Source organism: Myxocyprinus asiaticus, chromosome 44 (genome assembly GCF_019703515.2).
Source record: "Myxocyprinus asiaticus isolate MX2 ecotype Aquarium Trade chromosome 44, UBuf_Myxa_2, whole genome shotgun sequence".
NCBI classification, from domain to species: Eukaryota; Metazoa; Chordata; class Actinopteri; order Cypriniformes; family Catostomidae; genus Myxocyprinus; species Myxocyprinus asiaticus.
The window spans coordinates 6959310-6976869 of record NC_059387.1 but is presented as its reverse complement, the minus strand read 5'-3'; the positions used below and the strand labels follow the sequence as shown (position 1 = coordinate 6976869).

The 17560-nt window shown below is 37.5% G+C and overlaps 1 protein-coding gene across 3 annotated transcripts in view; it reads right to left on the bottom strand.

Moving 5' to 3' along the window:
- The window catches only part of LOC127434670 (serine/threonine-protein kinase greatwall-like), a 26692-nt gene extending 9132 nt beyond the window's left edge, over nt 1-17560 (bottom strand). The window contains exons 1-11 of one of the 3 annotated variants that reach the window (XM_051687561.1): nt 17118-17560; nt 15196-15333; nt 11995-12134; nt 11832-11920; nt 11641-11747; nt 11246-11378; nt 11010-11167; nt 9246-10352; nt 8820-8961; nt 348-461; nt 116-217 (exon numbers count right to left, since the gene is read on the bottom strand). In XM_051687561.1, coding sequence (XP_051543521.1) covers nt 116-217; nt 348-461; nt 8820-8961; nt 9246-10352; nt 11010-11167; nt 11246-11378; nt 11641-11747; nt 11832-11920; nt 11995-12134; nt 15196-15333; nt 17118-17273 — 2386 coding nt within the window. In that variant the 5' untranslated portion in view covers nt 17274-17560. The other 2 variants (XM_051687562.1, XM_051687563.1) reach the window with 2 other exon arrangements.

The window sequence follows — 17560 nt, the reverse complement described above, 5'->3', positions numbered from 1 at the left end:
GCCACTCTGTTTTCAAGATGTCAGCTTTTGTGTTAACTGTTGAAAAACCCACATCATTCGACCACTATATTTCAAAGAGATTCACATTGGTATGCTATTGATTGCAGTGATTCACCTTTTAAGCCAGCGCGTTTGGCTGTATCCATGGTGAGCAGAATCTCTATGGCATTTCTTGCAGTCTGGTTTAACTCCTCCTCTCCATCTGGCCATGGTATATCTGCTCAACATTTATAAAACAGATCAGAATCAGTGATCACACCTACACACAACTCTTTTTATAGAACAGGGGACAGATAAATGAGGATATATTTCTTTATTCAGTGATGTGAAATGAAGGTTGTTATTACCTCTGTTGAGAATGTTCTGGAACACCAGTTGAGGGGTGTCATCGTTGAAGGGAGGTACTCCTGTAAGGAACTCGAAAAGACAGACACCTAACGCCCACCAATCCACCATAAAATCTGTTGGAAAGCAAAGCGACCACTTTAGTCACAATGTTTTATTGATAAAAAAATGCAACCTAATATTAAAGCATGTTATGACTACTATTACAAAGCTGTGATAGCAGTGGTGGTAAGACGATTTTGAAAGGAGAGGGAAACAACACAACACACATCAATGTCTTGTTGTGAACTCGAAGGTATGATAACTACTGTTTCATCAGGAAGTTTTCTGACAATCAATTTTTATGAAAATCATCAAATACATACACTGGCGGCCAAAAGTTTGGAATAATGTACAGATTTTGCTGTTTCGGAAGGAAATTGGTACTTTGTTCAACTGATCACAAAGTATAGTCAGGACATTACTGATGTAAAAAACTTATTTGAAAAAAGTCATTTTTGATCAAATCTAGACAGGCCCCATTTCCAGCAGCCATCACTCCAACACCTTATCCTTGAGTAATCATGCTAAATTGATCATTTGGTACTAAAAAATCACCATTATATCAAACGCAGTTGAAAGCTATTTGGTTCATTTAAATGAAGCTTAACATTGTCTTTGTGTTTGAGTTGCCATAGTATGCAATAGACTGGCATGTCTTAAGGTCAATTTTAAGTCAAAAATGGCAAAAAAGAAACAGCTTTCTCTAGAAACTCGTCAGTCAATCATTGTTTTGAGGAATGAAGGCTATACAATGCTTGAAATTGCCACAAAAACTGAAGATTTCATACAAAGATGTACACTACAGTCTTCAAAGACAAAGGACAACTGGCTCTAACAAGGACAGAAAGAGATGTGGAAGGCCAGATGTACAACTGAAACAAGAGGATAAGTACATCAGAGATGCCTCACATGTCCTCAGCTGACAGCTTCATTGAATTCTACCCGCTCAACACCAGTTTCATGTACAACAGTAAAGAGAAGACTCAGGGGTGCAGGCCTTATGGGAAGAATTGCAAAGAAAAGCCGCTTTTGAAACAGAAAATCAAAAAGAAAAGGTTAGAGTGGGCAAAGAAACACAGACATTGGACAACAGATAATTGGAAAAGAGTGTTATGGATCTTAACCCCATTGAGCTTTTGTGGGATCAGCTAGACTGTAAGGTGCGTGTGAAGTGCCAGACAAGACAGCCACATCTATGGCAAGTGCTACAGGAAGTGTGGGGTGAAATGTCACCTGAGTATCTGGACAAACTCACAGCCAGAATGCCAAGGATCTGCAAAGCTGTCATTGCTGCATGTGGAGGATTTTTTGATGAGAACTCTTTGAAGTAGTTTAAGTTCTGAAAAAATTTTTTAGTATGTAACTTTTTAATAGTACTTTTTCATGTTATTAATGTCCTGACTATACATTGTGATCAGCTGAATGCCACTTTGGTATATATACATATATATATATATATATACATATATGTATATATATATATATATATATATATACACACAATTTCACATCAATAATGTTCTCAGAACAATAAAGGCCTTACACAGTGGAATTTTGCAGGCAAAAGCGATATGGTAATAACTTTTTATTTAAAGTAATAGTTTTCCCCACATATTTTTTTTTTTTAAATTGCAAATTTAAAAAGGTTAAATGTGCAATTTATCATTAGCAACACCAAACCAAATTGCAAAAATAAATCGCTTTTTACATTTCAGTGGTGACAGCCTGTGCAAAACTCGCTGCCACAATGCTAAGGTGGGGAGTGGTTGCCAAGGTGTTGCTATTAAGTTGCTAAGGTGTTGAGTGTTTTTTTAAACATGTTGCTATTCAGTAGCTAGGGGGTTCTCTGTGCATGTTTACTGGCCCAAGTCAAAAGAGCCCACCCCAAAGTATCTATGATATTCTGGTCTCTAGATTATGCCTTAGTCTCAGCCTCAGACCTCCCATAGTCCGTGCTCTAACCATCTGATGCACATAGCACACAAAATTGGAAAAAGCTTTCTCAATCAATGCAGAGCAAATCTGATTGGCTGGTTTGATGGAACTTCCGCAAGTAGAAGCACACAAGAATTTTTATCAGTCCGCATTTGTAACAGAGTCGTTCACAAGGTTCCATGTTGATATGAGTGATTTTGAGGACAAAATAATCACTGGATTTGTTTGAAGTTTGCAAAATAAAATATTTTAAAGATATTGAGTTTGGTTTGAGGTACAGAGCAGCAAGTAAAGCTGAAATCCATGAGCAGAACTTCACATTCTGCCTTGTTTACTGTGAAATACTTAGTGCTGAGGTTTTTTTTTAATTGTATATTTGCACTCTCTACACATTTTCCTGTGTGTTTTCTGTGCAATATTCCACGTCGTTAGTTACATTATTTATTTCCGGCCTTTTATTATATTTCAGATAACATCAACTGTGATTGATCACTTCAAATGTCAGTTAGATGGCTCTTCCTGTCTAAGTGGGTGGTTTTTGGCCTATTGAAGCTTTTATATGGTACAGACCTTTGCCGTTTTCGTGAAAGGTCTAGCTACACGAGACTAGATATGCCTTAGTCACTCCTTCATTGTCTGTTGGATTTGTTCACCCATTTAAATCATGCACAACGTGAAAATCTTAAGTCTGATCTCTTTTAAAAGCAATAGCAGCAAACCTCTCATTAACACGCTGCACAATTTAAAGTATCATTCACATCCATAGCCCAAATTGTGTCGGAAGAGTTGCACACCTAACTTTAATCCTAACACTTAGGTATTTGTTCAAATCCCTAACCCTAAGCAATAGTAATAGCTGTGAATATCTTCCATTGCTGGAAAAGCAGGTAGTCCCACCTCAAATCACACCACTGGTTAAGTCAGCAGTTCACATGTCGGACTGCTCAAACCAAGAAATGTTTGGAAACCACAGCGCCACAAATGTCTTAGTTAGAAAGGTTATAGTATTTTACATCAAAATGTGGTTTTCCAGCAGAATGTCCCAGAATTCCCAAGAACCATCATATCATCCCAACAGAGTTTAGAGAGCATTACTGAAGCATTGAGAGTGATTAATCAAGAGCTGCAACCAATCACTGCATCAGCCAATTCCTGCTTGCAATGCTGCCTGCACATGCTATCAATGGCTTGGGATCTCAACCAAATACATTTTAGTATACTTACCAGAACATACAGCCCCTGAAACCAAAACAAATTGTCAGTTAATGAGTGCATTCAAAGTACATATTTATATAACTGGAGGTAGAATGATTAACAGAGCTCCCACACCTTTTGAAAAGTGAGTTTTCATGACCATTCCAGTCATTTGTGATTACTGAATAAGGATTTTAGAAATAATTTTAATGCAGACTGATTCGCGAATTAATTATTCAGATCAATTTGTGAACCGGCTTGAATAATTTATTGCAAAGAACAGACTTCAAGAATGACTGGCTCAAAAATCTGCCGCCACTATTGCTTGCAAGCAATATCTAACCCTTAAATATTTGTAGAGTTGAGCAAAACTGAAAGAATTTCATTCATAAAATGTCCATCACAATTTCCAGGCATATCATTTTTTTTAATTTCCTGATATTTCCAGGTTTTCCATTAACATGGGAACCCTGGATGAATTGGCCAATATCACTTTGAGAATACTGTATCTATCAGTATTAGCCAATAACAATGCCAATAACAATGCTGGCTCACCCAGTGTTTGTGAATTCAAATAATAATGTCTAATCTCCAGATTAACATTTTATTTTATTAATTGATTCCCAAACACAATACAGAATAAAGCAAAAAATACATGCACAGAATCAACTCTACCCTACCCAATTCGGTGAACCATTCTTGAAATGAGGGAGCGCCAATTAACTTCCATCCTCTGTCTGCCTATCATTACACTAGTTTGGACCCAGCTTTTTGTATGTTAGTCACCTACTTTAAGAACCGCCCTATTTTGGTCATTTTGTCTACTCGAGTACTCGGACTAATTACCCGAGTACTTGTCGAGTACTCAAGGGGCGATTACATGTGCATAACTGTATATATAATAACATGTCTGACAAACATCTATGGCTGCTGCATTGTGCCTTGGTGTTCCAGTGTATCGTCTATTCATTATTATAGGCTGTTATAAAATAATGTTACAAAATGTACAAAAGATTTAAAATATAATGCATCATATTTTATCATTATGTGAAGATTCACTGTCCAAATCTGAAAGAATGTGCCCAATGCACGTCTGTCTGTTCTTCCTTCAGGTTACTGTAGTAACCTTAGTAAGCATGCACCAGTGTTTTTAGTGACTGTCTGAACTGTCTATTTTCAAATAACAGGAGACGCCATAACCATTGCGTTTTTAATATGCGTGTTAAATTGAAGTTCAGTTTTGAAGACGCTGCATTGTGTTCCATTTAGCTGCGCTCTGTCTAGACACTCGCCTGCTGTATATGCGTTCCTTCAGCGCGTTGAGTCCACTGCCACACGCGCCTGGTGTGTGTGTCCCCAAATGTTCGCTCTTGTGAGGAAAGCCACGATGCTCAGTATTGTTGTTGCTGTGATTCATGAAGCGTTCCATTCAACTCGGAGAGTCTGAATTTCCGCCTTTCAGCTGGGGAAAGTGCAACGGAATGACACTTTATATTGGACATCTAACTTGGAAACTCATCAACTCAGAAATCGTCAACTCCCATTTTGTCGAGATGCAGGTGCGTGTTACTTCACACAGGGCAGGGAGATTTACAGTCAGTGACAAACACAATTACGTTTGGCAGAGACAGGTGTTCAAAACATTGTTAATTACACTCTCTTTTGATTATCGTAACGATAACATGTTGTTTCAGTATGGTTGCTATGAGGCATTTCTGACAATCAATGTACCCCTCAAAACCACAATGTAATCAATCTCAAAATTAAAAATAAACTCCCTCTTTGTTTGTGTGTTTAGTTGTTAGGTAATTGTCACTGGATTTCAAATTAAGCGAAAAGTCACATCATGCGTGATCACTATCGATCATCGTTTTCATGATCGATCATTGCTGCCATGTCCAAGTACCCGAGAACTCGTGCCCATCCCTAGTCTGATCATTCGCTACTGACCACATAATGTTTAAAAAACATCTAAAATTATCAGAAGAACTATGACCACAAATAAACCCCACTTGATCTATATGTATAAGAGATGTAATTACTCTGTTTAATCGATTAGCTAAAATTGTATCTGATATTTTAACATCTAACTGGATCAAGGAAATTGGACTATAACTTTTACATTCATTTAGGTCCTTATCTTTTTTAAGAATGAGAATTATCAGGGCTTGCGTCATGGTTGGTGGTAGTTCACCTTTCTTTAATGACTGTGTAAACTTAACATAAGTTAAGCCAGTTCTGTGACATAAGATCTAAACAATTCTGCAGCAAAACCATCTGGCCCTGGGGCCTTACCTGTTGGCAAGGCTACAATAACCTCAACAAGCTCCTCCAAAGTAATATCTGAGTCAAGAGAGTTTAAAAAAAAATTTGTTTTTATCATTCATCAATTTAGGAAGTTCTAATGGCTCTAAGAAATTGCTAATATCCTTATCGGTAGATGAGGATGTGGAACTATAAAGATCGAAATAGAAATCTTTGAAGGCCTTATTGATACAGTATCTATGACAGAAGTAAATATCTTGCCTCCAGAAGACTTCACTGAAGGAATAGTTTAAGAAAATTCTCTGTTTTATGTACCTGGCAAGCGGTTTCCCTGCCTTGTCCCCCGACTCAAAATATGTCTGTCTTGCCCTGAATAACCAAAACTCTACCTTCTGTGACAAAATAGTTGTACCTATATTTTAGCTGAGTCAGCTCTCTAAGACCATTGAATAACATTCGGCACTTCAGCTTGTTTCAGCACTTTTAATTCTCTTTTCCAATTCCATGAATTCCTGTGCCTTGATCTTTTTAATGAATAAGACATAATGTATGATCCGCCCATAAAGACTGCCTTAAGTGCCTCCCATGCCACATCCACGGAGGACAATGTGGACCAATTGGTTTCTACATAAACACTGACTTCTGTCTTTAACATTTGTTGACATTCAGGGTCTTGTAGAAGGGATGAATTAAAGCGCCATCTATATGATTTTCTTTTCTCTATGTGCATCAACAACTCTAAATCCACCAAAGCATAATCTGAAACTAAAATGTTCCCAATTGAGCAATCTGTGGCGAAAGGAATGAGTGACTTAGAAGTAAAAAGAGTAAATCATCTAAACTGAAGAAAAAATGGTATAATCCCTCCCATCTCGATTCAGAAATCTCCAAATGTCTGTAAGACCAAGACTTTTACACATCCTCTGAAGTGTCAACGTTGCCCTAAAGGGTCTACACACTTTTGCATCACTATGATCAAGGACTGGATCCAATAACAGATTGAAGTCTCCGCCCAAAACCATGTCATGAAGGATCCCATAAAAGGATCTATAAAAAAAATGTGATCATCAGCGTTGGGCATATAAATATTAGCCAAAATAAGATTTTGCCCCTGTATTTCAGCCAAAACAATAACGACTCTTCCTAAATTATCTTTGATATGTTTGAGACATTTAAATTGTAAATGCATGCTTAATAAATGTGATGACTCCCATGCTCTTACTTGAACCAGCACTGCAAAACACATGCCCACCCCATGCCCAGCCAAGTTTTTCAGCTTCCTGTGAAGAAAGGTGTGTTTCTTGAAGAAACATATTTTTTTAAGCTTAAGGATAAACACAACCTTCCTTCATTATATAGGGTACCCCAGTCCATTAACATTCCATGTGGAGAGAAACATTTTATCTATATTAAAGTGTGACATACTGACAAAGAAAAATTGTGTACCCAAGGCAAAATTATAAAGACCACTTTCCAGCATTGATGTAACCATCAAATCCTGAACAACCCACAGAACAGAAAAAAAGATGCGCTTTTTTCCCTGTTATTATTTTTTATTTTTTATTACATAAATCGTGCCATTAAATTGCACATAAATGTATTCAATAAAATAAGCCCCATTAAATAATCACATTGAACCCACAAAATGAACAAATGAACAATAAGTCAATAAAGGGAGAAAGAGAAAAAAAAAGAAAAAAGAGGCAGAGTGAGAGTCAGTGGGCAGCCAACAGAATAACAAACCTTCTAAGGCTGAATCAGTAAAATGCACGATGTGTAGTCTGTATTGTTGTTTGAGTGCAGGCAAAATTACCCACTCACACCACTGATTTAATGAAGGCCATAGCTTGTCGTGGGCATGTAAATGTCTCGCCTCCATCCTTGGTGTCAATTCTCAGCTTAGCAGGATAAAGCAGTGCAAAGCCCACCTTCTGCTGGTGCAGCAGTTTTTTTACACTCTTTGCATCCGTCCCGTTTCGCCTGTGTACCTCTAGCAAAGATCGGAAAAACCACGATGTTGTGGTCCTCCCAGCACAACTTGTCTTTTTTTCCCTCTGTCAGCCGACCGCAAGACTCTTTCCAGGATAGATCGGGTTCTGTCACTGCCCCAGGAAGCTGACAAAAAACTCTGTGGGTGTGCTCAATTTCGAGCTGACGGTCCGCTGTGTCGGATCAAAGTCAGAATGAGCCCGTCCAAAAACGTCACCATATCTTGACCTTCCTTTCCCTTGGGGATTCCAACAAAACAAACATTGTTTCATCTGCTCCGATTTTCCATTTCCTCCAGTTTTTCCCACACCTATTACTCGTCAGCCTTGGTAGCAAGCGGGTTAGCCTGTAGCTCTCTTTCTGCCGAATCCAGAAACTCAACCCGTTTTCCAACATCATCCATTCTTGTGATCAGAGTGGAAAGATTCGCCTCCATAGATGTTATCGCTCGATGTATTTCTGAAAGGCCCTCCATTTCACTTGAGAGTTTCGTTAGTGCTGCATAAATGTTCGAGATATCCCGACCTACTTCATGAAGCTCGCTGCCACTATAGACCGGACCTCTGCCATCTTGATCCTGCGGACGTCCGACGTGTGAGAACTTAAGTGCTTTTCAATGTCCCCACAGGCTGACAATTTAGAATTTTTTGACATCCTGCCCTCCCAGTACAGTTCAGCAAACAAAACTTTTACAGTTCTCACCGGTTAATATTGCTTAAAAGGATAATTGTAGCAATGTTTAAGCGGAACTCGCCTCTAAGCGACCAACCCTCGCATAGCGTCATGAGACTCCAATAATGTCTAATCTAATATAAATGTTTATTTCATAAATTGTGTGTACATCTCATTTGTATTCAATTCAATACATTTTATTTTATCATACTGTATGTCACCATTATATGGGTTATCAGCCACCCTGCACATTAGATTTTGGGACTGGCCATTGAAAAATCCATACTGATCAACCACAACACTGTTACGGACTTCATATTTGCGGCACATCTCTGCAAAAGATAAACACATTTAAAGTTGACCAGTTAAACTCTTACCATGAGGTTTGCCTAACAGAAGTTCTGGTGCCAGGTAGTCGGGAGTTCCTAGGATAGGAGCTCTGTCTACACGTTCTGCACCTCTGCGGACACTTTTTGGTGTCCTATAAGGAGTATTTGACATAATCATCTGCTGGGGAGTCTAAGAGAGACAAAGGACGGTGTAATTTAGGCAGCATGTTCATTACAAATGTTAGTTCACCCAAAAATTAAAGTGTTGTCATTATTTACTAAATATTTTGGTTGCAACAAACCCATGGGGGTTACTTGCTTTGGGAACACAAAAAGAGATGTTTTAAAGAATGTTTAAGCTACCCATTTGATGACAAAACTTTCATTTTTGTGTGAACTAACCCTTTAACACAAAACCAGTTGACAATCCTTTGTCTCCAATCTTATGGAGAAAGCAAAGACCAAACTCCTCACCTGATAAAGTGAGCTGCTCAGACTGGGCCTTTTTTTCTGAACTGGTGTGACTGCAGAAGGTGCACTGTGGAAAGAAGCTGAAGTTGACATCTCCATGGCATCCAAAGAGGCCAAGCTGAGATGCGAGTTACAAGACCGGTTTATCGAGCTGCAGTAGCTCCTGAACACAACCATGTTCTTGGGTTTGAGGAACCCTGGTGATTTGACAATACTGTTGGATAACTCAGGGAGATGATCTAGAAGAGGACGTTCAGATTCACCTCTCTGCTGTTTTGTGGTGATTTGTTTTGGCGTAGCTATTGTGGGTTTGCCTGCAGGTGTCACTGCAGAAATAACGCTTTCATCAAGTTCCTCAAAAGAGGACAACAAAGCCTCTTGTTTGAAGTCTGTCGGTTTTTGAGGAGTGTTGGTGACCACAGACATTTCATGGACTGAGGTATCAGAGTCCAAACTAAGGCTTCGCCTAAAATACTGTTTGTCAACAGGTGAGGTTGGGGAGCTGGAGTTGGTCACTCTTTTAGCCACCTCCTCACCTGGATCTTCTAGCTCACAAAAGAGATTTTTGGCCACGGCAATGGGACTGGATTGCTTTGGGACGATTCTCTGTTGACATATCGGTGCACTTTTGACATCATCAAGCCCAGCAATGGAAAAAATTCCAGTCAAACCAGTGTGGGCTGTTGGATTCGCCTCTGGAATCTGGAAACATCTCTTGTAGACTGCGTCGTTTTTCTTGGAATGGAGTTCAGCTTGATCAGGGCTTTTATCTACTTCTTCAAACCCTCGCTTCGCTGAAGACTTTGGCTCCACCTGCGGCTCAAGTTTCACAACACTGCTCTCTACTGACTGACGAGAAGCAGCCTTACCCAATGGAGTGGCACAGTTTTCAGCTGCATTGAACTGCAGTCTCTTTTCAGAAATATCTGTTTTAATATTTCTGCAAAGGTCCAATTGGTTATCGAGTAGCTTAAAAACAGTGTTGCGATCCTGAGAATGTTTTGCACACATCATTCTTTTTTCCAGCTGTGTTACAGGAATGTTTCTTTGATTTCTGTTTCCCAGTTCCTTTCCATGTAATTGAGGAAGGTTGTCACCATCTTGTAAATTCTGGAAGAGGATGACCAGTGTTAAAGGAATATTCCGGGTTCAATACAAGTTAAGCTCAATCAGCAGCATTTGTGGCATGATATTGATTACCACAAAAATGTATTTGGTCTTGCCCCTCCTTTTCTTTAAAAAAAAAAAAAAGCAAAAATCTGGGTTACAGTGAGGCACTTACAATGAAAGTGAATGGGGGCCAAATTTTAAACGCTAAAATACTCAATGTATTTTAGCCACACGACATAATATGCATGTTAACATGATTTAAGTGTGATAAAATCACTTACTAAACTTTTGTGTGTAAAGTTATAGCCAATTTTACAACTTCGTTGCCATGACGATGTAATGTCAACAAACACTAAAACCATAAAATGACTGCACAAATTACAGCTCAAATAATGCATGAGTTTTAACAGAGGAAGGGTTAGCATTAAGCAAGTGCTTTTATAAAATTATAAGCTTCACATTTTTGTTTAAACCCTCCAAAAATTGGCCTCATTTACTTTCACTGTGAGTGCCTCACTGTAACCTCCATCACAAAGGAGGGACAAGTCAAAATTTATTTTTGTGGTAATCAACATTATGCCACAATTGCTGTCGATCGAGCTTAACTTGTATTGAACCTGAAATATTCTTTTAAAGCAAAAGCACTAAAAACAGAACCTGCTCATCTTCCCACATCGGGCTGACACAGTCTTCAGAATCCGTAGTGGATGGTAAAAGGCTTCCAACACTTAGTGTCTCAAATCTCTTCCTCGATTTCATCAGCCTTGGTGTCAAACTCTTAGCCAGCACACCAGGACTAAACACACTGTTGGATCCTAGACAAAAATCACAATTTAGTTTATTTACAAATGCCAAAATGCCATACTCTGAATGTCTATTTTTCATTCACATACCTAGATCTCGGCTTGAGCATACTGGTGAACTGAGGTAATCTGCCCTTCTCTTCCTCAGTTTCACCTTCCCACAGGACATTGGGCTGCCCAAAAATGTGCTATAGTGATGCTTGCCCTCTGTCACTGGGGTATTCTGTCATTTGATTTTAAAAGAAAACATTTTAAACAAACTTTTACATTAAAAAACATACAGCGTTCCCACACCTAACATTTGCTACCCAGTGAGTAACATACTGTAGGTGGTTACTCTCAATGGATAGAGTCAAATATTTTAACCTTTACTTTTACACTATTTTGACATTTTATTAATTTACATGACTTTTTCAGACCCTGATATTTTCAGACTGTCCTTGAGCATGGAAACCCTGATTATACAACTATGCAAATCTACTCACAAGACCAAGAGAGCTGATCAGCGACAGAACTTGACCAGGCGTTCTGAAATAATCTTTCTTAGGTTTCACCAAAGAAGGTGTGGTTAAAATGTCCATCAGGTTTAGTTCTAGAGAGTGAAAACAGAAACCCTTGTTACCGGTCCAAAAAACACTCACAGTTTTGCATTTTCAGAGGTTTAAGAAAAACATACCTCTGTCAAGTTTAACCTTGGAGAGCCCAAAGTCTGTGAGCTTAATGTGACCTTCATTTGAAATTAGCATGTTGTCTGGTTTTAAGTCCCTGTGTTAAATAAAGAAAAAAATTCAGTTTTTTTGACAAGCAAACACTGAAACTGACTCATAATTACTATATACCTGTGAATGATGCCATGTCTGTGAAGGTAATCGAGAGCGAGTGCCACCTCTGAGATATATTTTAGGGACATGTCTTCATCGAAGTACCCATAGATATGAAGCAGTGACTTTACATCTCCTCCGATCAGATACTCCATCACCTACACAAAACATGAAAACAGAAGACATGCACCAATTAAAGCTTCACGTGAATGTTGAAATAAACACAGACACTTCTGGGTGAATTTACTGAAGCACCTCAAGAACACGTCCAGGTCATATTTCACCCCAAAATCAAAACATAGAAATCATATTTTGCTTAAAGAAAATTAAGCTTTTTTTAAAGGAACATGAGGTTTTGTTTTTTGAATGGTGACATTTATCTCATTATGACATTTAAGAACATTTCCAAACAAATTTCTCTTTGCTGTAATTTGACAAAAATTTGAGAGTATTTTAAAATGTGAAGTATTTATACATCACAGTAATATTTGTTGTACTGCGTTGACATACATATTTAAGCCAGAATGGAAAACAATATTGTAATATTCAGGACCAGAATATAATCATTTCCAATCTTGTCTTATTTTTTATTATTAAAGATTGTTTCTCCAAATGTCTTTCTTGTGAATAATAATAAACCATATTCCTCATTAAACCTCATCTGGTGAAATATACACAAAACCATTAATCTGGTGAAAATATATATATATATATATACACACACACACTGCCAGCCAAAGGTTAGGAATAATTTACAGATTTTGCTCTTATGGAAAGAAATTGCAACTTTTATTCACCAAAGTGACATTCAACTGATCACAATGTATAGTCAGGACATTAATAAAGTGAAAAATTACTATTACAATTTGAAAAAGAAAAAAAAAAAAAAATTCAGAACTTCATAAAACTACTTCAAAAAGTTCTCATCAAAAAATCCTCCACATGCAGCAATGACAGCTTTGCAGATCCTTGGCATTCTAGCTGTCAGTTTGTCCAGATACTCAGGTGACATTTCACCCCACACTTCCTGTAGCACTTGCCATAGATGTGGCTGTCTTGTCAGGCACTTCTCACGCACCTTACAGTCTAGCTGATCCCACAAATGCTCAATGGGGTTAAGATCAATAACACTCTTTTCCAGTTATCTGTTGTCCAATGTCTGTGTTTCTTTGCCCACTCTAACCTTTATTTTTGATTTTCTGTTTCAAACGTGTCTTTTTCTTTGCAATTCTTCCCATAAGGCCTGCACCCCTGAGTCTTCTCTTTACTGTTGTACATGAAACTGGTGTTGAGCGGGTAGAATTCAATGAAGCTGTCAGCTGAGGACATGTGAGGTGTCTATTTCTCAAACTAGAGACTCTGATGTACTTATTCTCTTGTTTAGTTGTACATCTGGCCTTCCACATCTCTTTCTGTCCTTGATAGAGCCAGTTGTCCTTTGTCTTTGAAGACTGTAGTGTACATCTTTGTATGAAATCTTCAGTTTTTGTGGCAATTTCAAGAATTGTATAGCCTTCATTCCTCAAAACATTGATTGACTGATGAGTTTCTAGAGAAAGCTGTTTCTTTTTTGCCATTTTTGACCTAATATTGACCTTAAGACATGCCAGTCTATTGCATACTGTGGCAACTCAAAAACAAACACAGACAATATTAAGCTTCATTTAAACCAAATAGATTTCAACTGTGTTTGATATAATGGCAAGTGATTTTCTAGTACCAAATGATCAATTTAGCATGATTACTCAAGGATAAGGTGTTGGAGTGATGGCTGATGGAAATGGGGCCTGTCTAAATTTGATCAAAAATGACTTTTTTCAAATAGTGATGGTGCTGTTTTTTTTTTACATCAGTAATGTCCTGACTATACTTTGTGACCAGCTGAATGCCACTTTGGTGAATAAAAGTACCAATTTCCTTCCGAAACATCAAAATCTGTACATTATTACAAACTTTTGGCCGCCAGTGTGTGTGTATATATATATATATATATATGTGTGTCCTCAAAAATAATGCCATAAACAGTTTTCATTTATCAATTAATATCATACAAAGTCCCGTAAACATAAAAAAAATTTAAATCAATATTTGGTGTGGCCACCTTTGCCTTTAAAACAGCACCAATTCTCCTAGGGACACCTGGACACAGTTTTTCTTGGTTGTTGGCAGGTAGGATGTTCCAAGCTTCTTGAAGAATTCACCACAGTTCTTCTATCTATTTAGTCTGTCTCAATTGCTTCTGTCTCTTTATGTAATCTCAGACTGACACGATGTTCAATGGAGAGCTTTGTGGGGGCCATGATATCTGTTGCAGGGTTCCCTGTTCGTCTATTCTAATCTTTTCTATTTGTAAAAGTAATGTTTGGGAGTCTAACATTTATATTTCCTAATGACGCACTAAAGCTGAAGATATAAATAAACATCTTAAGACAATTGCATTTGTGAAATATCTTATGTGCCCAAGACTTCTGCACAGTACTGTGTGTGTGTATATATATATATATATATATATATATATATATGAGTAAGCTATAAAAAGCTTGACTGAGTAAATGGCCTACTCAAATATAGCGTGTTATAATGGTGCCAAGTCTCCATCATTTCAAAACAAGATTCCCTGGTGTGCTTAAAAGTAAGGTATTATGAACCAAATCTTACTTTTTTTTTTTCTGGTCATAATTAGGATTTTGGTTGTACAATAAACTTTAATTGGGATTTTATTCATTTTGAATGCTTGTAGCATTAATTTCTGTGCACATCATAGTAAAGAAAGACTAAGTTTTCTTTTAGGATTCAATAAATATTTTTTTATCAACTATCTGTTGGTTAATCAGCCTTTTCCACCAACTTAGTTATTGGTATTGGCAAAATCCACTATCATTTGACCTCTTGTTTTGATGTAGCATCACACCGAATGGTTAAAATGACTTTTACAAATCCATCCACTGTACTGGACACCATGCACCAGAGCTCATTCATGCCGATAAAAATAATAATTAATTGTATTAAACAATAGTTTGAATATAATTAAAATCACCATTGACAATAATAAGAATTGAGAAAAAGCTTACAAGTTAACATTTGGACACATTACGGTTGTGAGAATTATAAGGGAAAATGTGTTTTATGGACATAAAATAGGCTTCATTTTCTTTATGCCAAATATACTGTAAATATATAGCTTAATTTATTTTTTGTAAGATTCATCCTTGTACACACCAGATAGACTTTGGTTGCTGTTTGGAGAGAGTAAAACAGGTGCACAATGAAAGGACTTTTACTGAGAGCCAGAGCATCTCTCTCAGCTCTCATCTGATCAGTCATGTTTTTATCCACCATATCTGCTTTCTTCACCACCTGCCAGAAAAAAAAAAAAAAAAAAAATTGTTAATTTAAACAATTTAAAAGTTACATCATTTGTTATGTTTACCTGTTTATAAGTCCACTAGTCTGAGTCCACTAGCAAAAATGTTTACATTTTGTACTTTTCCTCAAATTATATTATTAGCATAACAGTTTGAGTGAAAAGGTGAATGCACATGAATTTAAGAATGTCTAGCAGCTGGCATGAACTCCACATGCTTGTGTAAAACCTGATGATCATGTTATTGTGACCGTACGTCAATGAATGCAAAGAAATCTGACTTTTATTCAGAAGAAGAAATTTGCGTTTTTGATTTGCAACTAAGAAATAGTGCACAATCTTGATTAATTCTCAATCATTTAACATCTCTGTGTGTTACATTTGCCATAATCCTACAACTTTGTGTACTTCCACGATTAAATTAGGGTTTTAATAACTTTTTTTTTTTTCTTTTTTAATTGGACATTTGAACCCCATCGCACACACATTGGCAGCCAAAGGTTAGGAATAATTTACAGATTTTGCTCTTATGGAAAGACATTGGTACTTTTATTCACCAAAGTGACATTCAACTGATCACAATGTATAGTCAGGACATTAATAACATGAAAAAGTACTATTACAATTTGACATTTTTTTTTCAGAACTTCTTAAACTACTTCAAAGAGTTCTCTTTAAAAAATCCTCCACATGCAGCAATGACAGCTTTGCAGATCCTTGACAGTCTAGCTGTCAGTTTGTTCAGATACTCAGGTGACATTTCACCCCACACTTCCTGTAGCACTTGCCATAGATGTGGCTGTCTTGTCAGGCACTTCTCACGCACCTTACAGTCTAGCTGATCCCACAAATGCTCAATGGGGTTAAGATCCATAACACTCTTTTCCAATTATCTGTTGTCCAATGTCTGTGTTTCTTTGCCCGCTCTAACCTTTTCTTTTTGATTTTCTGTTTCAAAAGTGGCTTTTTCTTTGCAATTCTTCCTATAAGGCCTGCATCCCTGAGTCTTCTCTTTACTGTTGTACATGAAACTGGTGTTGAGCGGGTAGAATTCAATGAAGCCGTCAGCTGAGGACATGTGAGGTGTCTATTTCTCAAACTAGAGACTCTGATGTACTTATCCTCTTGTTTAGTTGTACATCTGGCCTTCCACATCTCTTTCTGTCCTTGTTAGAGCCAGTTGTCTTTTGTCTTTGAAGACTGTAGTGTACACCTTTGTATGAAATCTTCAGTTTTTTGGCAATTTCAAGCATTGTATAGCCTTCATTCCTCAAAACAATGATTGACTGACGAGTTTCTAGAGAAAGCTGTTTCTTTTTTGCCATTTTTGACCTAATATTGACTTAAAGACATGCCAGTCTATTGCATACTGTGGCAACTCAAAAACAAACACAAAGACAATGTTAAGCTTCATTTAAACCAAATAGCTTTCAACTGTGATATAATGGCAAGTGATTTTCTAGTACCAAATGATCAATTTAGCATGATTACTCAAGGATAAGGTGTTGGAGTGATGGCTGCTGGAAATGGGGTCTGTCTAGATTTGATGAAAAATGACTTTTTTCAAATAGTGATGGTGCTGTTTTTTTTTACATCAGTAATGTCCTGACTATACTTTGTGACCAGCTGAATGCCACTTTGGTGAATTAAAGTACCAATTTCCTTCCAAAACAGCATAATCTGTACATTATTCCAAACTTTTGGCCTACAGTGTATACAAAAATATATAATCTTAAACACTCCATCATATACATACTAAATATAAATATCTCTATACCTTGATTGCATAGAGTTTGGAGTTGCATTTCTTTCTGGCGAGGTAAACCTTCCCAAAAGCTCCTCGACTGATGGGTTTGACCAGCACAAAGTTCTCGATGGACGGAGCTTTCACTGCGCAGTTTGACCCGTCAGATAATATTCCCTGAACCTCCATCCCTCCAGTCCTTTCAAATATAAACGTAATCCACCTGTTCCTCGATTAACAACTAGATAAGCAAGTCGGATTACTAATTAGTGACACAAAATATAGCTAGATGAGCCGCATTCACTGACGCATAAATCAAAGATGAATGGTGATTATTAAGATGAAAATCAAACACACTCCACCAGAGAGATTTTAACCTCTACATGTATTAGTCGTGAATGAGGCAGCCTTGCGTTCAATCCACCGCGTCCATCTTCACTGCTGATTAACGCGACGCGTTTGTTTTGAAATTTGAA